This window comes from Myxine glutinosa, chromosome 3, assembly GCF_964187855.1.
Source record: "Myxine glutinosa chromosome 3, kmMyxGlut1.1, whole genome shotgun sequence".
Classification (NCBI taxonomy): Eukaryota; Metazoa; Chordata; class Myxini; order Myxiniformes; family Myxinidae; genus Myxine; species Myxine glutinosa.
In genome coordinates this window covers 217,631,469-217,658,871 of record NC_136263.1, presented here as the reverse complement: position 1 = coordinate 217,658,871, position 27,403 = coordinate 217,631,469, and the positions used below count along the sequence as shown (strand labels likewise).

General features: G+C 45.4%; 1 protein-coding gene across 14 annotated transcripts in view; it reads left to right on the top strand.

Annotated features, from left to right (window-relative positions):
• The window catches only part of LOC137422867 (interleukin enhancer-binding factor 3), a 350,140-nt gene that overhangs the window by 279,181 nt on the left and 43,556 nt on the right, over positions 1–27,403 (top strand). For 5 of the 14 annotated variants that reach the window (XM_078775051.1, XM_078775048.1, XM_068109462.2 and 2 more), the window contains 2 exons: positions 3,188–3,358; positions 9,799–9,946. In XM_078775051.1, the coding sequence (XP_078631177.1) occupies positions 3,188–3,358; positions 9,799–9,939 (312 nt within the window). In that variant the 3' untranslated portion in view covers positions 9,940–9,946. The remainder of the gene's footprint in view (positions 1–3,187; positions 3,359–9,798; positions 9,947–27,403) is intronic. The other 9 variants (XM_078775047.1, XM_068109460.2, XM_068109467.2 and 6 more) reach the window with 5 other exon arrangements.

The following is a 27,403-nucleotide window of genomic DNA, read 5'->3' as shown; positions in this document are numbered from 1 at the left end:
CGTGCGTGACCCTCTCCCCCGTGCGTGACCCACTACCCGGTGCAGTGTGCGTGATGTGGGAGGGAGAAGATTTGAGCTCTTGAAGTCACATTTTAACAACCATCTTAACAACACTCCATCTTGACCATCTTAACAACATACCATCTTAACAACAGAGAAGCAAAAAGGGAACTGGACGTGTTCGTTGACAACAAATGCCTGGAGTTCCAGCAAGCCCCAAAGTACCTCGGTGTACGCCTAGATCGGATACAGAGAAGCAAAAAGTCTTCCTCTCTCTCAATTTCTTCAAGCAACACCGAGAAGAAGTTAAGGCCAAGGTGACATCAAGGGTCTCGCTTATCCGACGTCTTGCTGGTACGACCTGGGGAGCCTCCGCCAAGACCCTACGAATATCCACGCAAGCCCTGGTCTTCTCTGCAGCCGAATACTGTGCCCCAGCCTGGAGCAGAAGCCCACCCCTGAGAAAGGTTGATGTTGCCATTAACAACGCCCTCCGCATTGTAGCTGGTTGCTTGAAGCCCACCCCGGCATTCCATCTGCCAGTCCTAGCGGGAATCGCCCCAGCCGGCCTCCGACGGGAGGCTGCTACCCTCGCCCTGGCAAGGAATGCCGAGAAACACGACACACATCCTGCACAACACCACAACGATAGTGGCGCCTCCAAGCAGACTCAAGTCCCGCCATCCCTACAACAAGGCGGCACAAGAGATGCTCATTTCTATCCCTGAGGACCTGTCTAGAAGCGCATGGCTGGCGGCATCTTGGAAGCACGTGTGGGAAATGGCCGGGCCCACCCGCATCCACCGCTACATCTGGGACCCAGGAGGTGGCGTCGTAGGAGAAGACCTACCACGCCTGCAATGGACCTTGCTGAACCGTCTACGTACGGGGGTCGGCCGCTTCAAATCATCGCTGAAGATGTGGGGCCTGGCAGATAGCGCCCCGTGCGAGTGCGGCGGGCCTGAGCAGACTGCCGACACATAATTACCACCTGCCCCCTATACAGACCACCTTCAGAAGCCGGCCTCTTCGACGTAGGACCAGAGACGAGGGCATGGCTGCACGACACTGAGCTGGCCGTCTGATGATACACGAAAGAAGAAGAAGTCACATTTTACATGAGATGTAGTGACACATTTCAAACTGTATTTCCCATGTGCACGCACATGCATTCATATGTAATCAGAAGTAAATAAATTGTGTAGATTACATCATTTGTGGATCTGATAAATTGGCAGTAACCATTTTGTAAAACTAAATGTGCAGCATCTCAATGAGGATGTCCAAATGTCACACACGTCCATTCGTCCATGCCCGTGCGATTCCCACGGGTGACCCCACGAGTAAGAATATATTGTTGGAAATCACTCTTTGAGAAAGGTTATACAAAGAGATGGACTAATGAACTTTTTTTAATTGTTGACGTAATGGATATCGTTCCTTCGACTTACAAATTGTATGATATGAATGGAGAAGAAATGTTGCGTTCATTTGATGCCTTAGAATTACAAAAGACAAAGATGAGAAATTAAAAGAAAAAAATTAATATTTGAAAAAAGCATATAATTAAAAGAAAAAACAAAACTAATAAAATATTTTCACTCCGCCCCTTGTTGTCTCCACCCACATGGCACACCCACACACCACACCCATATACCCCACCATCCCCCAACCCTCCGTGCACCCCCACCCTTGACCCACCCCGTCCTTCATCCCATCTCCCACCCTTCCCCACACACATGGGGAAGGGGAACGGGATAGGATGAGGGAGGGGGTGGATCGTGGTAGGGGCACACCTTCCCTTTCCTGCCCTCCTTTATTCTCTTTTTATAATTAATAATCAAATAATTGTAAGTAAAACAAACATTATTAATACTCAATAAAACATATATTATATTATACATTAAAATCATGATACAATCCTGGTTTGGTGAAAACGTTTGTTCCTCCGTTTGCCGAGGATGAGTCATCTCTGCCTTTATCTCCTGCTGGTACACCGCAAAGGTGTGTTGGTTTTTCTTAACCCGTAAAACCCACACCAAAACAAAACATTGGTAAATATTTGATCCTTGGTAAACTTTACAAACATTCCATTCTGACCTCTGAGCTATCAGGCAGAGAGTTTTGTTGCTCTTTAACAGCCACCAACCCCTCCTAGCAGACGGGTTTCCCAGTTCAACATCCATCCGAGGGACGGCACACACATTGATGAATTACCCTGCCTGTGAAACACATGGCGGAGAGTTTATCGCTATGTCGAGATTCAAACCTAAGTCGTGCAGGTTTGTGTTAGTATCATGCAGAGAGATAAATAAATAATTACCTGGGGTATCTTCTGTTGGTCGATTGGTATTAAAGTGAACACATTGCATATTGTTGGTTGACATCGTGTTTGATGCTGGAAAAGAACATACACAGAGGTTCAAGAGAACACGCAAACATTGGGACACCCCACATTTCACACCAGTGTGTTTTATTATTTACAATAATACCTTTTGCATAATTGTTCAAATAATGCCTGTAGGTTTTCAACGTTGGGAGTATCAGGATTTGTTGAAATAATCTGGGGTTTCCATTTCAGAGGTAGGTCATTAAAACAGTCCAATAACTCATTGTGGAACTTTTGGCAGACTGATTTGAATTCCATCAGAACCTCATTCAAATGTTTCCATTCCTGGAATAGACCATTGAACTCACAATTGGACTGCTCTATGAGTGAGTTTGAAATGCTGTAAGAAGAAAACGTTAAACAATTATGAATATACAAGGTTTTTCATTTAACAATTAATGATGTATGAGACTGTCATCCTATTCGGAACAGACTGAAATACAACATTAAACTTACCAATATCATTGTTCAGTAGAAATAAAATCATTGTCCTCTTCATCATTGAACAGATATTCATTGTCTCTCCATATGAGTTTAATGTGAAAATGTTAGTATGGTGTAAATAATGTGAAATACCATCAGTAATAATCAACCCCACCCACAAGTACGAGAGGAATGTTGGTTTTGAGATAAGTCATTGAGCAGGTGAGCTCGCGAAAATGAGTTGAACGAGCGCAAGCGAGTGTATGTGAGTGGTCCAGCGAAGATAGTCTTGTCTCAGAACCAACATTCCTCTACTACTGAGGTGTGCTCTCTGCCGTGTGCCGTTTTCGTCTTGATTCTGTGATTCCCTCTCAGGTGCTGCAGGTCTTAACACATTCCACTGGTGTTGAAACCAAGCAGGTGGAGGAGGAATCAAAACCGGATGAGGCCATATGTGTGATCACTGCAGGAGCCAATAGTAGCAAGACCCCAGCGTCTTCTTCTGCTCCTCTTGCAGCAGCTTCTGTTCCAGCAACTTTGCCTGAGGTAAAAAATACATCTTAGATTTATTCTGCATGATTATTATAGCAAGCAAAAAAAATCCTTCTTATGAAACGGTCAATTCCCCCATTTTTATGATGTTTAGATACTTGTACAATTTGTAGATTGTCGAATATAGAGTGGATTAATAGCCCCACGGGGCTCCGGTGGTCAAGCATGTGCTCATGATGCTTCTACATTACATAGTTGAGGACATCATTTGTCGATGATCGTGTATGACTGTGGTTATATGGCCTTCGGCTCTGATTTTCAGGAATGAAGTAGAAAATGAACATATACGTACAGGCCACTTGGGGGACACCATTTACATAGAGAGAATTGACGTCACCTCCCCTCTCTCGCCGCTCTCCCCCAATCCCCCAACACCCCTACCCCCACACCCCAACATCCCTACCCCCACACCCAAACATCCCAGGCTATGAATTACATTTTACCACCCAAAACCTCCCGAGTAAAACCACCGGTTTTCAACTTGTTACATCCAGCGTTTCAGGATTACATAGAAGCCCAACAAACACACTGACAACAACAACAACAATAGGCATTTTAAGGCCATTTTCCCTGCCAGAGCGACAACACTTACAGCGACTAAACACACCGACACTTCTCCAGATATATTGGGTGTACTACGGGTGGGTGGGGGAAAGGAATCCCTCGTTCTACCCGGACTTACCTGACCTGAGGATGCCGCGCACGAATACCTTCGTACCTTGGCAGGTTGCTAAGCAACTACGGGCACCAATTGGTCCATTGCACGATATCAGGGTCAAACCATCTGACACTTAACCTGTACAACGTGACTTTTTTTCCAATCGAGGAACATACCCTCTGGCATATACCAATCTTATTTTAGTTGGTAATTAAGGCGGCTGAGCTCCCGCTTGATACCCGCCGGTGCTAATGAGCCAATTACGCGGGAATGAGCTCTCGCTTACGCGAGGTGCGAACAGCGCTGGATCAATGAAAGAAAAGGCATGCACGAACAGATGGAAAGGAAAATGTCAACAAAGGATTTATTTACAGGTTTTTACAAGCACAGGGATCATGCAGAATGGGACGAGGGACTCAATGCTTCAATGGCCAGGGGAAGGGAGGGTGCACGCAAGGGGGACAATGGGGAAAGGTAAATCAATATTTACAAGCAGTCGTTGACATGAAGCATACAGCAAAACTTAGAAACGGCAAAGAAAAACGGACGAGAAGCAGAACCTTAACCTAAGCCTTATTACTACAACTACTATTAAACAAAACAGGGCACCACATCAGACATTCACGGAGGGGAAAACAAACGTAGGGAATGTACATGGCCTCCCGCTTAGCGGACGGGACCAGTCATTCTGTAACCCAACGCTAAGGGAATGGGAGTAAATGGAGAGAAAATACTGGTGGGGTGTAAAGGTGTAGCAGTATAGTGTATGCGTTTTGGCCCCTAATCTGGTCAGTGCTCCTCCACCCCAAGACTCCTAGCTCAAGTCACCAATGAAAGCAACACGCAAAGGGCAGGCACCAACGCAAACAACAAGCAGGCAACGGGCAGTCGGCAATAAGGCAGGCAAGAGAGAGAGACAGAGACAACGAGAGAACACGAACCCTGCACCCGAGGGCTTTTTAGTAAGTCCCTGGTGAGGGTGGGGGCTGTTCAAGAAAGTTCTCCAGGCTCTGATTGGTGGGCCGTAGATCCTCACCAGCATTCTCAAAGGTCAGTGGGTGGACTCTGGACCCTGATTGGTGGGGAGTCGCTTCACCTGCCCCCACCAGCCTTCCATAGCCGGATGCCGTCATTTGGTCCTTCCGGTCGGCGTACTGAAGGGTTCTGTCTTCAATCACCACTGGGAAGCTCGCCGTCTACATTACAAGCATGCAGCGAACCTCGCCGCCGCCAAATGGCTCTTAGGGGTGAACGCAGCATCCAACCGGGTCGCTAATGGCCAATTAGCTCCTGCAACAAAGGCCGTTGCTTTTGAGCGAGCCAAGCACATGTGGAATGGCAAAATGCATGCGACTTGCAACACCTCACTTTCTCTCTCTTTCCCCCATCTCGCTTTCCCACCTCCTCCACCTCACTCTCCCCGCCTCTCTCTTCCACCTCTCTATATCCCACCCCTCTATCTCCCACGCCTCTCTCCCCCCTATTTCTCCCTCCCTCCTCTCTCAAGCAAGCACTCTGCTGTGTATGGTGCTTAATCTGGCACCCGTGATCTGTTTGGTACAGAAGTTGATGATGTGGTATTGGGGGTGGTTTGGTTTGGAGGGGGAGCGCATGCGCAGTGGAGATCGCATGATGCGAATAAACCCACTTGTTTCTCGTACTTTGTGCTGATTACCGAGTCTACGGAAATAACACACTCCATTGAAACGGTTAATAAGGAACGGCTGGCTTGGCAAGCGTTAGCAAGCTGATTGGGAATGGAAAATACATTATCTTCCAAAGCCAAGTTGTCATTGAGTACGTGTAGATTGCCTGGAAACTGCTAAGCCACACCCCTGGATTTGTAGTGTTTTTAATGACTCAAAATCTATGTATTATTACATAGATAGCCATGCACTTTTTGCGTACTATTATGTAGAATAAGAAGAGATGATAGAGGAATCTCTGTTGAAAACCTTAGTAAAATAAACGGCTGGACAGAATAACTTGAAACTGCATGGTGTTGATAAATAATTATACATCAAACTCCCAGAAGTTGTCCGACTAAAAAGCACTCTCTTGCCGCTCCTTCAAGGAAACGGGTGTTTCTAGTAGATTGTAGTAGATCACCGCAGCAGATTTCAGTCGATGTGGATTGTAGTAGCGCACCACAGCAGATTTCAGTCGATGTGGATTGTAGTAGTACACCACAGCAGATTTCAGTCGATGTGGATTGTAGTAGTACACCGCAGCAGATTTCAGTCGATGTGGATTGTAGTAGTACACCACAGCAGATTTCAGTCGATGTGGATTGTAGTAGTACACCGCAGCAGATTTCAGTCGATGTGGATTGTAGTAGTACACCACAGCAGATTTCAGTCGATGTGGGTTGTAGTAGTACACCGCAACAGATTTCAGTCGATGTGGATTGTAGTAGTACACCGCAGCAGATTTCAGTCGATGTGGGTTGTAGTAGTACACCGCAACAGATTTCAGTCGATGTGGGTTGTAGTAGTACACCGCAGCAGATTTCAGTCGATGTGGGTTGTAGTAGTACACCGCAGCAGATTTCGGTCAATGTGGATTGCAGTAGATCACCGCAGCAGATTTCAGTCAATGTGGATTGCAGTAGATCCCCGTCGATGTGGATTGTGGTAGTACACCGCAGCAGATTTCAGTCGATCACGGACTATGCCGACCGCGACACAAAAATCGATGGCTGGCTTGGCAAGCGTTAGCAAGCTGATTGGGAATGGAAAATACATTATCTTCCAAAGCCAAGTTGTCATTGTGTACGTGTAGACTGCCTGGAAACTGCTAAGCCACACCCCTGGATTTGTAGTGTCTTTAATGACTCAAAATCTATGTATTATTACATAGATAGCCATGCACTTTTTGCGTACTATTATGTAGAATAAGAAGAGATGATAGAGGAATCTCTGTTGAAAACCTTAGTAAAATAAACGGCTGGACAGAATAACTTGAAACTGCATGGTGTTGATAAATAATTATTCGATGAAGTGAGTGAGCGGGGCATTCCTGTCCATCGGGACGGGTTGCGGCATGCAAAAAGCAGCGGGGAGGGAGTTTGTTTATTTTGGTTAATTGCACACTTTTTGCATATTATTATATAGGCAAGACATTTTTACCCGTCGCTTCACTGATGGATTTCATCAAAAGACATGTTGTATGACAAATATTCTGCTGTTTTTAACCTATCATTTGCACAAGGCCATTTTCCATCTTCTTGGAAGTGAGCGAACATCACCTCCGTTAGCCAACTTCTTCTTTTTCTTAATGGACACAATTGTTATTATCACGTTCTTTCGGGGGTTGGTCGAGGAGAGGTTTTACTTGAACTGGCCGGCCAGGCCTGACATTTGACTCATTTGGTTATGGCAGGAATTTGTAATTTTGCCAGTGTGCCAGTAATAGCTCGCTTACTCTTCCCGAAGGACACCGTAGGATCTTTAACGTTCACAAACTAATGCCAGCAGACAGTATGCCCGTTAAATTATGGCACACACCTTGCCTGTGAAAATCAAAGATGACAGTTCATAGCTGGACTGAGATTCCAACCTCGGCTGATTTGGATTGAGATTGAGATTCCAACGTACCGAATACACCAGGTTTGTGGACGGCTTTGGTGGGGTTAGGGGGTGGTGCCTGTGACTTGATGGGTTTAATGCCACCTTTAACCTGTCGAGGACATGCAAGTGTGCATGGGGAGGGGGGCCTGAAATTTGGTGGGCCCGAGTGGAAGGGCTGCCTGAGATTTGGCAGACCCGAGTGGAAGGGGAGCCTTAAATAACGCAGAAATCAAGAAAATGACTACATACCAAGACCTCAAGAATGAAGTGGAAAGATCCTGGAAGCTGAAGAGTAACAAAATTGTACCAGTGATAATTGGGGCAACAGGAATGATGAAGAAGAACCTTACAGAGATCTTAAAAACCATCCCTGGGAACATTACCACAAACAAACTACAGTTGGAGTTTGTACGGGCCTCAGTGACGATCCTGAAAAGATGCCTTGGAACAAAACTCTGAAAACAACACAATTTCACAACTTAGCCTATGAATCGCAATCCTTCACCGAAGCGGGGATGGATACTTGAGTCCTGGGAGGACTCCATTCCACCTTCTGAAACCAGAATGATGGAGATAACAACCAACGACACACACTCACACACACTGCCTGTTATTATCATAGATGCTTCAAAAACGAATATATACAATTGAACCAAATCCAACCAACTTTTGCATGTTGCCAAACGGTACCCCAGGTATGGTTTCTGTTGAGGTTGCATATCTGGGGGAAGGGTTCAAGGTTGGGGAAGACCACAATTCTCTCTACGTAAATGTGTGTCGTATAGCACCAACCGGTGGTATCCGGAATGACAAATCATCTTATATAAAGATCGTTTAAAAAAGTTATCAATATGCTTTACAGTGATGGAGAAATCCGAGTCAGAATAATTCTAAATTTTCAAAATGTTTCATTTCACTCAATTTTAAGTGGAGGTTGAAACCAAAGCAAACAACACTGGGCTTCACAGCGAAGCAGAAGTTTTTTTTTTTTCCTACCACCATATCTAAGCAGCAAGGATAGCTGATGAAGATGGGTGGCAAGATGGCCTAGAGGTACGCACAACTCTCCTCTCAGCCAAACAGTTCAATCTGGGTTTCATCAGACCACAGAATCCTGCTCACAGTCTGGGAGTCCTGTAGGTTCGTTTTTGCAAACTCTAAGCCGGCTTTCATGTGTCTTTCACTGAGGAGAGCCTTCCGTCTGGTCACTCTGCCATAAAGCCCAGATCGGTGGAGTGTTGCAGTGATGGTTGTCCTTCTGGAAGTTTCTCCCATCTCCACACAGGATCTCTGGAGCTCAGCCAGAGTGACCATCGGGTTCTTGTTCACCTCTCTTACCAAGGCCCTTCTCCCCCGATTGCTCAGTTTGGCCGGGGGGCCAGCTCTAGGAAGAGTCCTGGTTGTTCCAAACTTCTTCCATTTAAGAATTATGGAGGTCACTGTGCTCGTGGGAACCTTCAATGCAGCGGAAATTTTTTTTGTCGGCTTCCAGAAAACTGTGCCTCGACACAATCCTGTCTCTGAGCTCTGCAGGCAGTTCCTTCGACCTCATGGCTTGGTTTTTGCTCTGATATGCTTTGTCAGCTGTGAGACCTTATATAGACAGGTGTGTGCCTTTCCAAATCATGTCCAATCAATTGAATTTACCACAGGTGGACTCCAATCAAGGTGTAGAAACATCTCAAAGATGATCAAGAGAAATGGGAGGCACCTGAGCTAAATTTCAAGTGTCATAGCAAAGGGTATGAATACTTATGTCAATGTGATATTTCAGTTTTTTCTTTTTAATAAATTTGCAAAACTTTCTTAAATCCTGTTTTCTCTCTGTCATTATGGGGTATTGAGTGTAGATTGATGAGGGGAAAAATGAATTTAAACGATTTCAGCATAAGGCTGCAACATAACAAAATGTGAAAAAAGTGAAGGGGTCTGAATACTTTCTGAATGCACTGAACACACACACACACGCACGCACACATGCACACACACACATACACACACACACACACACACACACACACACGACAGGGATGGTAAGAGACAATAAACAAGTCGAACACACTGCATGGAATTTGCACCTGGTATTGCAGCATCCTACCAAGTATTATGTCGATTTGTTTTCTTTCTTCTGTGCGTGATGACTTGCTGCCAACATTAACAATCACACTTGATGGTAACACTGTTACACTGTTCTTGGATTACCACAGAGTCTGAAGCAACAGGGCCCTGTACTCACAGCACAAGGCAAAAACCCCATCATGGAGCTCAACAAGAAACGGTGTGGACTTAAGTACGAGGTTGCCTCAGAAGAAGGTGCCAGTCACAACAAGAGACGTTGGTATTGGTAGCATTGAGGTATTGCTTTTCCATTTTTTTTTTGTCTCCAAATGCTGTAACCGTAGCACCATTGCTAAGCTCTTTTTCGTTCTTTCCTACTATTAGCAATGACCAGAAATTAATAAATAACCAATACAACAAAGAACAATAGGCATTTTAAGGCCATTTTCCCTGTTCGAGCGGGGGTTAGCCTTGCGGTCCCCATGACAATCTTCTTCATTTTGCACTATTTTCTGCATCTCCCCTTGTTTAACCCCCTTGTCTGCATTTCTTCTTCCACCATCTTCAATGTAGCATTATTACTGGCCCATTATTTTTTTATGGAAAAGGTGGTAGATCCCCTCCCCATTCATCAACTCACTTAATTCTTTATAACTTGCTCGGTCTTGTGTTTTGGTGAGAAAGGGGCGGAAGAATGAGGTGATGGATGGGAAGTGGTAGATTAGTAGTTATTTATGCAATGATAGATTACTGGTTGTGAGGCTTCAAATATAGTACCATAGTTGTCACTTCTTGTCATATTTTGGTTTCTATTGCTGTTTCTGCTGCTTCTGCTGTTGTTGTTACCCTCGCCAGAGGAAAGGGTATTGCATTTGAGTCCGTTTGTTACTTGCCGGAAAAGATTCTGGCAAGTATGTTGGTTGGTTGGTTTGTCTGTCTCTTTGTCTGTCCGTTTGTCACTTGCCAGGAAAGATTCCAGCAAGTAGGTTTTTCAAACATAAACATCAAAGAGAAACATTGCTAAGGCACCATTTGGATATTGCATACGTAAAATTGCAAGTATTTTGAACCCATCCTTTGTGGCATTTTGCATGAGGCTTTAATGTATTGTAACGGTTTTGAGAAGTGTAACGAATTTGAGAAGTGTAACGGGTTTTGAGAAGTGTAACAATTTTGGAGGAAGTGTAACGAATGTGAAAAGTATGGTTTTGTTGTGTGTAACACCCTCGTAATGTAAATAATGGTCGCAGCCGTCCTCCTAGTTAATTCCATGAAACTTACACACAGGCCACGATATATCTTTTTAAATAGTTTATTTCCTTATTCTATGTAGGCTAAATATGTGTTTCCCACTAGACTGACTCTGCATTGCATCAAACGAAATAAAGCGTAGGCCCCTTTCAATTTCCCCAGTCATCTCCGCTCTCCAAAGTTCCTTTCAAAAGCGGTGCGAGTGGTGTTCAATCCCGCAAGCCGCCATTGCCCATGTGCTCATCTCGGAGAAGAGGGGGGTAGGAGCCGCCAACTCACAGGCGTGGCACGTCGTCATGATCAAAAGAGGAATCGGACAGCCCTAACAGCCAATCAGCACCGCGGTGAGCGACCCGGTAGGCGTGCCCTCGCAGCCGGCGGCTTGATTCCGCCCCGAGTAATAAAAGCGACTGGAAGGGACTGCTTCGGGAGATGACATGAGAGAGGACCGGAGAGATGAGCTGTGAGCTGTGAGCTGTGAGATGAGAGACGCTCCAAACCAAAAAGGAGAGATACTTGGGGAGGAAACAAGGTTTGAAGAGACGCGCTGAGAGGAGGGAGACGGCTCCACCAGAAGGAGAGGAGCAGGGGTGACCGAGCCAGCGCGTGACGTCTACAGCATCGGCAGCGGATACGCGGCCGAGGGTTTTCCCGCCAAAAACGCGAAGAATTGAGAGCTGCTACCCCCAGCCCTGCCGGTTGCAGGGACCTGACCCTGCCTCCCTCTCCAGCAACCCACCTCCGCCAATACCTGCCTGCAATATCCCCCGTGTAAGTGTGAACGTCGTCTGTCCTAATCGTTGTCCTGGGGTTAAGTAAATTGAATAGTATAAGTTAACGATTCACTGTGTGACTGCTTCTTCCATCCATTGCTTGTACATAACTTTGGTCGCTCCTTCTTTTTGCTTGTGTGTGTATAATAAATCTGTTCTTCCTCCGTACTCTGTCTTCTTCTCTTTTCCTTCTCTTTCGGTCGCTTTAGAGGTTTCCCGATTGAATATCTGTGGTGCGATCTGGTCAACGTTGGGGGAGTCGGGCCAATCGGGGATCCTGTAACGGTTGCGGTTGGACCATCCGCTCGGCCCATCATAACATCTAAACCGCGATCTGTAACAATTGGTGTCTGGGAGTGGGATTCGAGGCCTGAACCAAATTTTTAAAACGTGTAGAAAAAAAAAATTTTTGGGTCAAAATTACGAGCTGCCGAAATTTTGTTTTATAAAACCCGAATTTTGAGATCGCGCCATGGACAATCAAGGCGATCGGATGTCGGTGGGGGAGATAGACGGGTTAGGGGTAACCCAGGACTTAGGGGAAGAAAGGGAGGAGGAGAGCAATGAGGTGGTTGAGGGTGTATCAGACGCACAAAATGGCGTCCTCGCACACGAGGTTTCGGGTGCGCAAAATGGCGCCTCGCACATGGCCACGGCGACCGCGCCCGCGACCGTAGCAGCGCCGCTGGTGGATTCGAACCTTTTTATGTTACAAATGGGGGCCCTTATGGAGAGGCTAGAAGCAAAAATGGGGGTAAAGGGGAACCGGATGGAGGCTCAGAATGAGCAAATGAGGGCTGATAGTGAGCGATTGGGTGAGCGATTGGAGGGCCAAATGGGGGTAATGAGGGACGAAGCGAGGGGTACCGGTGAGGAGTTAGACAAGAAATTGGGGAAGTTAGACAATAATTTTGAGGGGTTAGACAACGGGATAAAAGAGGTGAAAAATGGGTTAATGGGGTTAGAAAATAGGATGGAGGACAAATTGCGGGAAATGGGGGAACAATCTGCCAGGGAAATCAAACGAATGGGGAACCAGATAGAGGAGGTGCAAATCGGGTTAGAAAGTAAACTGGATGCTCAGAGGGATGAATTGGGACAGATGAGGGTGGCATCTACAAAAGAGATGGAGGAGATACGACGAGGTGTAAGTGAGGAGGTTTCGGGGCTACGCGAGGAGGTAAAGCGAGGTGAGAAGCGTATGGAGAAAGAGGTGAGAAATAATATGGCAAAGTTACAAGGGGGAATAGAAGATCTGACGGAGGAGGTGGAACAGCTGACAGAGGGACAAACGGAGTTAGTGGAGCAGGTTCAAAGGAACACTGCGGTACTAGGAGGGTTAAAAGCGACACAAAGAGACATCAAGGAAGACTTAATAGCGACACAGAGGCAATGTCAGATGGTACATGAGGGACTGACAATGAGGTTGGATGAGGTGACAGAGATAATGGAGACGAAGGACCGAGAGGTGAGGATGCACATAGAGACGGTCACGGTAGCCTTAGAGGACGAACTTGAGGAGACGCACCGGGAAATAAAAGAGGTGAAGCAAAAATTAGAGGAAGTGGAAGAAGAGGTGAGTGAAATTAAGAAGGAACAGACAGAAACTAAGAGGGAGATAAAGGAGGAAGTCATGGAATATGTACAAGGTCGGTGCTCAACTCATAATGTGATGCTCACTAACCAAATAAAGAGTTTGCAGGTGGCAAAAGAGGTGCGGAGACGAGGTGCCAAGGTGAGTGGCGATATAATCGGAAATGTACATGATGTGAGGAAAGCTTCAGTCGGCTTGGGGGTTGTTGTGGACCCGGGTGTTCGTGAGAGGCCGTTGGTGAAGTGTGCGACAGGTCTGGTGTGCGAAAAACGAGGTGTGCGAGAATGTCCGACCATGGGGTGTGTGAGGAAAAAGTGCACGCCAAGGAGTGAGTGTGCTGTCGAGAGTGAGTCGGTCATAGCGCGTGTGCGAGGGAGCACATGGAAGCGCGTAGTGAGGAGTGTTACAGAGGATGTAACGGGAGAGTGTGCCGTCAAGAGTGAGTTGGTCGAAGCGCGTGTGCGAGGGAGCACATGGAAGCGCCGTGTGGCGAGTGTTACAGAGGAAGTAACGAAAGAGTGTGCGCAAGAGGATGCGCGAGAAAGGTGTGTAACGGACAGGTGCATGGGGAAAGAGTGCGCTGTCAAGAGTGAAGGAGAATGCACGCCTGTGGTGAGTGTTACAGAGGATGTAACGGGAGAGTGTGCGCAAGAGTGTGCGCGAGAAAGGTGTGTAACGGACAGGTGCATGAGGAAAGAGTGCGCTGTCGAGAGTAAGGGTGAGTGCGTTGTCAAGAGTGGTGGTGAGAGTAGTGAGAGTGGCACGGAGCGTGAGTTGGTTGTGACAGGTGAGCGAGGATGTACACCTGGAATGGAAGGATGCACACCTGGAATGGTAGAGCGTGTGTGGGAATGCACACTTGAGTTGGTCGTGAGGCACGTGGTTGGGTGTGCGAGTAAGAGCACACCTGTGATTGTCACAGAGGAGGTGACCGAGGAGGGGGCGCGAAGAGGTGTGTTGGTGAGGTGTGCGAGCGACGAATGTGTGCCAAGGTGTTCGGTGGTCAGGTGTGTGACCAGGTCTGGGAGCGGAATGAGTGTACCGAGGTGTGTAAGGAAAGGTACGAGGAGCATGGGAACGGCTGGAGGTATGAGCAAGCAAGGGGTAGCGTATGCGTGTAAGCATGCAGGTGAGGCATCGACGGTAACCGGGTTAGCGGTTAGAGCGACTTTTAGCCGAATCGGGCCCTCGGTGCGTGCCGGGCTTCGCGTGCCGCGAGAACCAGCGGGGATCCGAGCCACGGCGGGTTCGAAAGGACCGCCGTACGCGATCCACGCTGGGCCTCGCTTTGAACGGCCGCGTCCGTGCTCCACTAGGCGGAGCGGGCAGCTCGATAGGAAGGGTCGTCATGGCGACCACTTTTTGTTGAGACGTGCCGGCAGGTCGAGATCGGGACATTGGATGGCTCCACGCCGAGGTGGTGCGTGGGATCTCGGCCCGGGTAAGCCCCCGTCCCTGCCCCGAATGCGGGACGTATCCAGCCGCTGGCACAAAACAACCCGCGTTCATTGCTCGGCTGTACGAAGCCGGGCTGTAGACGTGAATTGGCGCACCGAGAGGATCTAATAAGTAGACGGGTGATGAGGATAGTGTTTTGGACCCAAAATTAGAAAAAGGCAAAATTTGGTGATTGGCAGAGTGATGATTGGTAATGGTACAGTGATTGGCAGATGATTGGCAAATTTTTGATTTGTTGAAATTTGGTGAGCAAAAATGATAGTGGGAACGCCCCCATGTGGTGGGATGGCAACTCTGTCGTCCCTCACAGGGGGGGGGCAAAGGAGCACTAGATTATGGGGTTGATGGCAGTGAAAACTAGCCCGGGTGGGTTAGGATATTGTGTGTAGGGATCTAGCGAAGATGACATTAGGTAACGTTAAGATTAGTTAGTGACAAGGATACCTGTAGTGGGGACGCAGGTAGATTAGAGTGGATGATAATGACGTGGTATGTGCTTAGTTTAAAGGGAAGACGGGGAGCACTAAGTTAGCAGGGCAACAGGTAGTTTAGATGATGCCGTGTGTTTGAGGATTGAACAGGTGTGATTGCACAGGTGTGCAACTGAACAGGTGTGTGGAGCAGTGTATGAGTGAGTGATGGTGATGTGTATTGTGATGACCAAATGGTCCAGGAAGAAAGGAGGGTGCAGGCGGCACCAGGTGTGAGGGCACAGGTGTGCAACAACAGGTATGGAGGATGGTAGTGTGGAATAAATGGAGTATTGGAATGGATCGTCGTGGAGTGAGTATGGTGGAAATTGTGGAGTGGAGTGGATGGTGCGAAGGTGTGAATGGGGGAAGAGTGGACCCCCATCACGGATACCCGGGGCGGGTAGAGTAAGTGTTAGGTAGAGGGTACAGGTAAATTGTGGTTGGATATTGGCATCTGTGGTGCGGGTGAAAGAATGGTCTTTGGATGGGTGCATTAGTGTTGTGGAAATGGCTGGGCGTGTAGCCTGTTAGTGTGTGTAGTTGGTTTGGGCACTCCACCACTGTGAGGATGTCGGCCAGGTGAGGCCGCAGGTGGGCTCTGGGAGCCGGTAGTTGTTGTGGATGGGGCCCGAGGATCCGGAGGACGGACCCGGGTAGCCCAGTGCCAGAGGGCACCGAGTGGGGTGACAGAGCCAGGAGGGGCTTTCCCCAGTTAGTTAGGTTAGGGTGAGGAGCTAGGTAAGCTCGGGTGGCAACTGCAGTGGTGGAGGTGTGCAGGTGGGTAGACCTGCTGGGAGAGCTACACGTCACAGCCCAGAAATTGTGCGAGGGCACCGGGAGATGAATCGGGGGAGTGAGACCCCAAATTGAGAAGCACCACAGTTTGGTCAATGGGAATTGGTTTTTAGAACCCATAGTGTAAGTTGGCCAATGGATTGGCAGGGAGAGACCCCGGGTAGTGTAAAGTGTGTTAAAGTCATTTAGAGGATAGTTAGGATTGAAGTCTCCTCGCACCATCTGCATCCACTCACCTGAGATGAGGTAACTCCACACCATGCCATGTTTTATTATTTTTCATTAATGCAAATGTTTTGGATTGTGAGACGCATCATGACGTGGGTGTGACATTGTGCGTAATTCCATCTCTTCCTCCTTATGAGGATTGATGATGAATTGATGATGGCAAATTTTGGAAGTAGAGGGATTGGAGACGAATTTGGTATGGGAAATAAGGGGAAGACAAGACGTAGTGACGAATTTGTAAAGGTGTAAATTCTTGTAAATATGGGGTAAGGGCAAGGGTAGTGTAGGTGACAGGGGGGGTGACGTACGGTAGGGACGAGTTTTTCTCACTTCGCTCTCCGTACGCACTTCACCCTGCATTGCCTTTATTGACGTGTACCCTTGTGACCTTACCCCTCGCTCATTTGCCTTCCCCCCTTTTGTCTCCCACTTGAGCACCTGTGCGCCATTGGGTGCCGAGGGGAGCGTGCGTGAGGTGGCCATTGTGCGCACGAGATTCCCAGAACCAGCATGCATTGCGTTGATGTACCACTTTATGGACCGCTGTTCTGCGGCCAAGTACCACTTGATGGACCCCAGGTTCTGGGGCAGGGCACCTCTGTTGGAGACCGGCCATAGTGGCCAGGGAATCTTGCTTGCGGACCTCGGTAAGGTGGCACCTATGCCAAACAGGTGGACCACCCTTAGTTGGCCCCTGAGGCCCTAAATAAAAATGAACACAAGTTGTGCTTTTTATTATTTCCAAGTAGGCCGCATGAAGCCAGAAGACGTCGGGAAGAACATCGGCCCAGCAGAGAAAGAGAAGACCACCACCAGTTGTTTTGTTGTGTTTATTATGAACCGTGGTGACTGTGCACCGAGTGGTGCTTTTGGTGCTTTTGGTGCTTTGTGGTGCTTTTGGTGCTTTGTGGTGCTTTTGGGTGCTTTGGTGGTATTGGTACTGGTGCATCGATGCAATGCGTGCTGTCTCCTCCCTCCCAACAGGAATTTCTTTTTCTTGTTCCCTAAAAAGAAAAAAGAAAAAAACACAGGTCCTGGGTTGCGTTGTAAATAAGAAATAACGGCACTGTAAATAATGCTCCCCACCGTAAATGTATAGTTTGAAAACAATTCCGTAATTCGGTTAGCTGTGGGCTTGAGTCTGTTAGACAGGGTGCAATGCAATAAGGGGACATACTTATTGGTGTTTTAAGATTGTCACACTCAGGGTCAGGTTAATTGTAGAGGGAATTACACCTACGTGTCACACTAAGTTAAAGTTTTGTAGGCCCGAGAACGGGCCTGAAGAAAGGAGGGTGCAGTGTAACGGTTTTGAGAAGTGTAACGAATTTGAGAAGTGTAACGGGTTTTGAGAAGTGTAACAATTTTGGAGGAAGTGTAACGAATGTGAAAAGTATGGTTTTGTTGTGTGTAACACCCTCGTAATGTAAATAATGGTCGCAGCCGTCCTCCTAGTTAATTCCATGAAACTTACACACAGGCTACGATATATCTTTTTAAATAGTTTATTTCCTTATTCTATGTAGGCTAAATATGTGTTTCCCACTAGATTGACTCTGCATTGCATCAAACGAAATAAAGCGTAGGCCCCTTTCAATTTCCCCAATCATCTCCGCTCTCCAAAGTTCCTTTCAAAAGCGGTGCGAGTGGTGTTCAATCCCGCAAGCCGCCATTGCCCATGTGCTCATCTCGGAGAAGAGGGGGGTAGGAGCCGCCAACTCACAGGCGTGGCACGTCATCATGATCAAAAGAGGAATCGGACAGCCCTAACAGCCAATCAGCACCGCGGTGAGCGACCCGGTAGGCGTGCCCTCGCAGCCAGCGGCTTGATTCCGCCCCGAGTAATAAAAGCGACTGGAAGGGACTGCTTCGGGAGATGACACGGGAGATGACATGAGAGAGGACCGGAGAGATGAGCTGTGAGCTGTGAGCTGTGAGATGAGAGACGCTCCAAACCAAAAAGGAGAGATACTTGGGGAGGAAACAAGGTTTGAAGAGACGCGCTGAGAGGAGGGAGACGGCTCCACCAGAAGGAGAGGAGCAGGGGTGACCGAGCCAGCGTGTGACGTCTACAGCATCGGCAGCGGATACGCGGCCGAGGGTTTTCCCGCCAAAAACGCGAAGAATTGAGAGCTGCTACCCCCAGCCCTGCCGGTTGCAGGGACCTGACCCTGCCTCCCTCTCCAGCAACCCACCTCCGCCAATACCTGCCTGCAATATCCCCCGTGTAAGTGTGAACGTCGTCTGTCCTAATCGTTGTCCTGGGGTTAAGTAAATTGAATAGTATAAATTAACGATTCACTGTGTGACTGCTTCTTCCATCCATTGCTTGTACATAACTTTGGTCGCTCCTTCTTTTTGCTTGTGTGTGTATAATAAATCTGTTCTTCCTCCGTACTCTGTCTTCTTCTCTTTTCCTTCTCTTTCGGTCGCTTTAGAGGTTTCCCGATTGAATATCTGTGGTGCGATCTGGTCAACGTTGGGGGAGTCGGGCCAATCGGGGATCCTGTAACGGTTGCGGTTGGACCATCCGCTCGGCCCATCATAACATCTAAACCGCGATCCGTAACAGTATTTTAAAATATACCAGCTAAGAAACCATCCATAAGGATTAATCACACCAGAATTACGGACTGATTAATTACCCCATAATTATGGACGGATTAATTCCTCCAGAATTTCGGACTGATTAATTACCCCATAATTATGGACGGATTAATTCATCCAGAATTACGGACGCATTAATGCCTCTGGAATTACGGATGGATTAATTCCCTCAGAAGTACCGATGGATTAATTCCCCCAGAATTACCGATGGATTAATTCCCCCAGAATTACCGATGGATTAATTCCCCCAGGATTATAGACGGATTAATTCCCCCCGGATTATAGGCGGATTAATTCCCCCAGGATTATGGACAGATTAATTCCTCCAGAGTTTCGGACTGATTAATTACCCCATAATTATGGACGGATTAATTCCCCCAGAAGTACCGATGGATTCATTCCCTCAGAAGTACCGATGGATTAATTCCCCCAGAATTACCGATGGATTAATTCCCCCAGGATTATGGACGGATTAATTCCCCCCGGATTATGGACGGATTAATCCCCTCAGGGTTACTGATGGATTAATTCCCCCAGAATTACGGACGGTCAATACCTCCAGGATTAAGGACGGATCAAATCCTCCAGAATTACCGATGGATTAATTCTCCCAGAATTATGGATGGATTAATTCCCCCAGGATTGTGAATGCCTTCATTCTGACAGGATTATGGACATAAATTCTCCCAGGATTATCGACGGATTCATCCCCTCAGGATCACTGATGGAAGTAGTAGTAGAGAAATGGGAGTTCTAAAACGCATCCAATTTTACATTGAAATGAATGGGGAAAAGGCAAAACCTATTTGACCAACACCCCATAACCCTTAAAAAAAATCCGTCTATTTATCCCTCCCTCAACTATGCCATTAATTAACAAAAGTTAAATCCTCAATAGACCCAAACCCTTTGTTGGTTCTAAAACACCTGTCCCCTTCCTATTTCTCTCATTTTTGTTTGAAGTCATATAGAGAGCCAATTAATATCTGACTATGTTTTATGTTAGGGAATAACTTAATGTTCTTGTGGCACTCATCACCATCGAGTATATTGATAAATAGTATGTTTGAACTTGGTTCTTGGTTTAAATATATTTGATTGGAGTCCTTCCAGATTTTTTTTCCTTCATAAATGAGTCATTTTTCAGTGGAAGATTTTAGGCATTATGATGGTGATGATAGTATCTCTTTTGGAACAGAAGACAGTTATGACACTGAGAGTTTGTGTTCAAACGATAGTTATGAAAGTAGTTTTATAGATGACTAGCTGAATGCACCCGGCATTGCCCGGGTTCTTTTTGAATGAATTTAATCTTCTGTACATAGGTCTGACGCGAGCCCAGTGTCAGTTGGTGCTGAACGATTCCTTGTTCTTTCTTCTGTCGGGCCCCGCGAGAGAGAATTTTGAAAGCATGTGTTGCAATCAGTCAGATATTCCTATTAAGTGCATAAGTTGTACTTCAAGAGAATTTTGAAAGAAGAAGAAGATTTATTGCGAAATGGGCTCAGCCCGGCTGAGGCGGCCTCGACCGGCCTCGCCACCTAGCCTATCACCTTGCCCGTCCCCACATTTTTTGTTTCAGAGGTTTCCTCCTATCTTTCACCGTTCAGGAGATTAGCGCGTGCAGACAAACAAACAAACAAAAACTTTCTTTTATATATATATATAGAGATGAAGATGATGATTATGAAAGCACCGAATATAGGGAAAATGAATTTTACTTTAAGTAAAGTTGTACGATAAAAAATATGATGAATCTAAACGATATACCAGATGTTGAACCTCTTGAATTCCCTAATACTCCCTATGATAATTTAGAGAGTTGTCCTGTGTGTAATAGAGTTGGATTAAACACATAGACAAAAGCCTATAAACAATGTATATTCTGTGATTATCTTCTAATTTATGATGAAAAAAGATGTAAAAAGGAACATAACTGTTTCAAGTTTACACCAAAAATGAATTACTTTTCAAGATTAATAAGAGAAATTTTTTTTTTTCCTGATGTGAAAAAATTATTTAAAGAAGACATTCACACTGCTATTGGTGTTTATGATGTTGAGGATACTCCTTTCCTTACAACAGAAGAGATTGATAAAATGCAGGTAATGTTTCAAGGATTGATGTTGTTTGCTACTCACGATTGTCATTTTCATGGAAATATCAACACAAGATATTATATAAATAAAACAAGAAAGAGCAATCGGAGATTGCAGACCCTCGCCAGGACGTCTTTTTAAGGCTTATGTGTTAAAACAAATATGGCGTCCGAACCATGTGACCGATGACATCATTTTTTTTTTTTTTTATCCTCCACTAATTTATCCATAGATGACGCTCAAGAAATTTCATCTTCATCGGATGAAGTTTTGTACTTGTCAAATTATGTCATAATGGAGGAACGTATGACATCATCATTAACATATGAGATAAGAAAAGGGGAATTATTAGACTTTTCCCAAAAAAATTCCATTTTCCCAAATTTTCAGATTTTACGATTTAAAAAAAATCAAAAAAATGATTTTCAAAAAATAAAAAAATTGATTTTCAAAAAATTCCCATTTTACCGATTTTCAGGATTTTCCCAAATTTTCTGATTTTACGATTTTCAAAAAATACAAAAAATCTTCAAAAAATAAAAAAGAAAATTCAAAAAATAAAAAAATTGCTTTTCAAAATTTTTTGATTTTCTCCATTTTCCCAAATTTCTAAATTTCGCGATTTTAACGATTACCATCAGGAGGGTCACGATTTTCCCAAAATTTCTAAAATAATTATAACCAATTTCTTAACCAAAATGTTAAAAAATTATTTTGCAAAATGGTGAAACAACAATGCACCGTTTGTAAACGTTTACAAACATTTGTGACAGCGAATGAGAATACCTACAGCTACAGAGGGTACGCAAAAACCCAGGCTCACCATGGGCAATGCAATCCATCGCTATATAGGAACTCTCACTCCTTACTATTACAAATTATTATATTAAGTAAAGAAATTGATTTTTCACAAATAAAAAAAATTGAATTTTAGTTTAAAAAAATATTATACACTAGTGGGGTCACCCGTGGGAATCCCACGGGCATGGACGTGTGTGACATTTCAACATATTGAGTTAGATGCTGCACCTGCACATTACGGTTGAGCTTAAAAAATTTTTAAAAACTAAACTTTTATTTTTGAAAGTCTTACCCCCTTAATCTGTTCCATATAAAATAGAAACACTGTATATAAAATTTGAGCACTAAATTACTACGTTTAGGGGTAGCTCAAGGGCCGCAAACATTATGAAAATTATAAAAATTCAACGAATTACGAGTATATCAGACTATATCTTAATTTATTTTAAACAACACATTTGAACACAGTATTTATTTTTGAACACGTTAATAGTGAATTCTTTGTTCAGTTTCTGACAGAGTTCATAGTATCAGTCTGACAATGTCCAGCAAACCCCAAATTTATTATTTTCATGGCATCCCGGACAGTGTATGTTTTCTGCTATCAGGGTACATTCTGCGATGGTCCTCGACAACTTGCAGCAGGAATTGCAGCTGAGTTTCATCGCGGGTTATCAACCCACTGTACTCCTGAATGAGTGCCACTCCACGTTCAGCGCAGTCATTGACAACTTTTAGAGAGTTGACTGTTTCTGCAGCCTGCTTGTAGTCGTCTCTGTCATCCCACAAGTCCGGATCAACCGCGAGAAATCCATCTGGAAGTTCCATCATTCGCAGAAGTTTCATTGACCTTGCTGTGACAAAATCTTCCAAGTTCTTGTCCTTGAATGAATCAAGAGCAACAGTGATTCGCTTGGAATGATCCTGATCTTGGTGTTCTTCATTCTTCATGGCACTCACCATCAGTCTCTTGGTTGCCGAACTGACCCGACTGTCGAAGAAAGCCAAGCTAACAAGTTCCTGTGACAAGTACCACACGTGATTGGAAAACTTGCGTGATGTTGACTTTGAGATGGCTGGATGGATTGATGAGTATTCAAGCAGTGACTTCAGCAGCAGCAGGTCACTGTAAGGAGCACCTGATGCTTGAGGTGCAGAGATCCAGGCTGTCAGGTAGACACGTACTGTGAATACACACACATCATGTAATCATCTCTTTTCTGCAGGAGTCAGTTTGAATTGAGCCTTGAACATCCAGATCTTGAGACAGTATATTACTTTGGACATCCAGCGGGCGTGGTGCATTGCTCCTGGTGACATGAATCGCACTCCTCTGGCAGGAGCAGCACCGAGAAAGACAATCACAAGTTCCAAGAATTCTTTATAATCATCTCTCGGCTGACTCTGTTCAAGATGCTTGTTGGCATAATCGATAGTGCCTTGCTTTATGTCTTCCACTAGACTTGCCACGTCATCAGCTGCAATCCCTGGTTCATACTTGGCCGTGTCTATGAATCCCCAGTATTCCTGGAAGCGTTTGAAGAGTGGAACCTCGGGAGAAGATTTGGCTCCCAATCCCATACACACTTGGAACACTGCACCAATTGTCAATTCCATAATGTGATGCCTGCAAGCTAGTGACAAGAGCTCCTTCTCAAGCTTCTGCTCTAGGAGGACACAGGCACCAGCGATCCGACCAGTGTTTGAGCTGGTCATGTCAAAACACATAGCTCGGATGCTGTCGGCTACGCCCCAGTCTTCAATGGCTCCAAAGACAGCAGCAGCCTGAGCCTCGCCTGTTCCAGATGGAAGCTTGGCAACTGTGAGTAGCTGAGAAACTCCTTTCCCTGAAACCAATACTGGCAGGCGATCAACCTTCTCTTTTCCAATTAGATCAAGGATCAGTTTGCCGTCCCAGTGAACAACAAGGGGAACGTTACCCTGAAACTCCGCCTTTATATTTGCAGATCTCTGGACTCGGTGTTGTACTCTTTGTCGGCGAATTGAGTCTCTGTTTAGAGCAAGTTCATCAATGTTCTGTCCCAAGCTTTTGGCAGTTTCTGCTATAACAAAAACGGCTTTGCGGTCTGACACTTTTGTGCGATCTAGAGCGGCAGCGAGTTCTTCAGTAACGACAGTTTTTCGCCCCCTCTTAATTTTTCGTGTCTGAAATGTGATGCCTCCAGCAGCTCCCTCACTTGCATTGTCCCCAGTTTCCATCTTTTCACTATCTTCTGCTGAGCTGTTTTCAGATTCAGAACCAGATGAAATCAGTTCAGCTGTAGAAGCTGCTAACTGTTTCATTTGCTCCATTCGCAGTCGCCTGGCAAGCATTTCCTCCTCTCTTTTGGACGCCATTTTCTCCTTCGCAGCAAGCTTTACATCTACTCCAGCCAGCGACCCCCTTCTTCCCTTTTCTCGCTGGGCTAACAAGAAATCCTTGTCTTCTTGTAATACTGATGTATTGGTCAGAGCATCAGCGTGAGCGACATCAAAAAGGTCTTCAAGCCTGGAAACAAAAGCCGACTCTCTCGCGAGTTGAGTTGGTGACGTTCGCGCTTTGTTCTTTTTCAGAAGACGCCATTCTTCAAATGTCTGCTCAAGCTTGGTTTGGCAGTTTTGATGAGCTCTCATCGGGATTCTAGCTTTCTTCCAAAAGTTAGCTATTTCCGTGATGGTAACATCCGACGATTGTCTTACGGTCTCCTTCAGATCGAGATGGTGATGTAGGAAGAATCCAAGAGCCATACGCAATGAAGGCAACTTGCTGCCACTTAATTCAGTCACAGAGTCGCCAAGGAGATACAACTTGGTTTGAGATCTTGTTGCTTTTTCCACAGATGACATATTCAATCAGATATGAATCTGAAAGAAATAGAACATAGCATTAAGAAATTAAGAATCAAGAAAATTCAAACAGTTCTATTAATAACTGAGCAGTGAGCACAATGCCTCAAGCAATTACACAAACATACTGCTGCAACAGTGTTGCAGCTGTTGCTTAGTCAGCATAGTCAGTCCATTGAGTCCAAACAGTAAACAAGTCTGAACATGTCTGGAATATAAATTCATGGAAAATTTGCATTATCAATTTATCAGCAAAACAATGGGATTCGGATGATTGGTTGGATAATAGATATGAACCAGTTGAACCACAATGATTATGCTTCTATAATCTGTGATAATATTATACCATGTTTATGCACCCATTGTGTCTGTGATTCTCTGCAAAGCCTGTGATAACTTCGTTTTTATTTTCAAATAGTGTTCTGTGATACACCTATGTACAGTGTTTACTTTTAGATACTATGGTGATAAGCGTTCCCAGGTCAGCGCTACATCTCATTTTAGCATTTATTGTCTAGCAGACTCTAGCTCAACGAACATTTTACTCTTTTATTATAACACATATTGTGTATGTACAATGTACATATTACTACTGTAATAATTTATTTAATGGAGCACAGAGTTTTATAACTTAAAGGTTTTATCTGTGTTCCCAGTAATTAATTTTACCACAATGATTGCATGTTGTGTGTATGATGATAGGAGAGAGTGTCAATTTACTTAGTAGTTAAAATTGGGTTCTTAATTTATCAACAATTAATCTATTATCAGTAGTATGCGAAATAAAAGGGCGGCCGCAGCTTTGGGGTATCAGAAACTTTACCATCATTGAGCTACCCCTAAATATTGTTCAATTGTGCTCATATTTTGCCTGAATTTTTATTTCATATATAGGAACAAATTGAGAGGGTAAGAAGATCATATTTCAAAAGTTCAAAAATAAGCTCCACCCTGCTGCACATTCAGTTTCACAAAATGGTTACTGGCAATTTATCAGATGCACAAATGATGTCATCTACACAATGTATTTACTTCTGATAACATGTGAATGCATGTGCGTGCACACCCACACACACATATACACATACACACACATATACACCCACACACATATACACACACACACATATACACACACACACATATATACACCCACACACATACACACACACACATATACACATACACACACAAATACACCCACACACATATATACACATGCACACACATATACACCCACACACATATACACACACACACACACATATACACATACCCACACACATATACACACACAAACACATATACACCCACACACACACACACACACACACACACACACACACACACACACACACACACACACATATACACCCACGCGCACACACACGCACACACACACATATACACCCACACACATATACACACACACACATACACCCACACACATATATACAGACACATACATACACACACACATACGCATGTACACCCACACACATACACACATATACACATACACACAAACACATCTCGTTTATTTCATTTCTGTTCCTCACAATTCTGTCTCTCTTATTAACAGACACACACACACACACACACACACACACACACACACACACACACACACACACACACACATACACATACATACACACACACACACACATACACACACATACACACATACATGCATACACACACACACACACACACACACACACATATTGTTACGGTTTTGAGAACCTTCACTTGGTAAATTTTTGTAAATATTCCCTTTTAAATGATCCCCTGTAAATATACCCATTTGTTGTAATATCAAAGATCGCACCCTAGATAGGCCATGTACAACACGTAGGACACCATAGGACCTCTCCATAGATATTTCATTCGTATGTGTTTTAGTTAAGGCTCTGTTCCCAATCGTTGAATCTACGTTGCATTAATCAAATAACCTAGGCCCTACAGCTCCCCCAATCATATCCTCAACGGCCTTTTCCATCCAACAAAGAAGCCATTAAGCACGTGGTCAAGCTTGGCAAAGAAGGGGGAGGAGTCTGCCAAGCGCCCAGAGCGAGGCGTGGCCCACTTACCAACCAACCAGGGCCGAGGTGAGCCCACCGGCAGGCGTGGCCTCGGAGCCGGCGGCTTGATACGAGCACGACTGATAAAAGCGACCGGAGGGACTGCTTACTGAGATGAGCTGCGGGAGAGGGCATGTTTCTTACGAGAGAGAGAGCTGGCTTGAGAGAACTGCGTACACGGACGGCTTCTCGCTACGGACTTCTGTTGAACTGCAGCACGTTACGAACGTTGAGAAAGAGAAAGCCAAGAACCCTCCCCGATATATGACCCCGCTAAGTAAGGTCCGCTCACGTTCAACAACATACCAACTGCACTGCCTGCCGGGTTTTCGCCGCGGAACGGGAGCGTGGACCTTCGAGCGGGACCTCAACGTTGTGCCACCGGCCCCGGACCTTCCTGCCCTGCCATCTCCTTGGACCTTCTCCACCTTACAGTCATCCTTCCTGCCATTCCCACCCATGTAAGTCTGTCTGTATTGTCCTGGGTGTATGGTAAAATAAGACTGTATAAGCTTGCCCTGTGTCCTGCTTCTTCCTCTTCACTGTATATTCTTGCCCTTTCATTTCCTCTTTTAGTATAGTAATAAACCTGTGTTCTTTCTTTGCACTTTGGTTTCTCTCATTCGATCACTTTCGTCCTTTCTTCCTATTGAATATCTGTGGCACGATTTGCCAACCGTTTTTAATCGGGTTTAGTCATTTTGATAACGGCCCGAGTCGCAGCTCGCTTCGCTCGGCGTATCC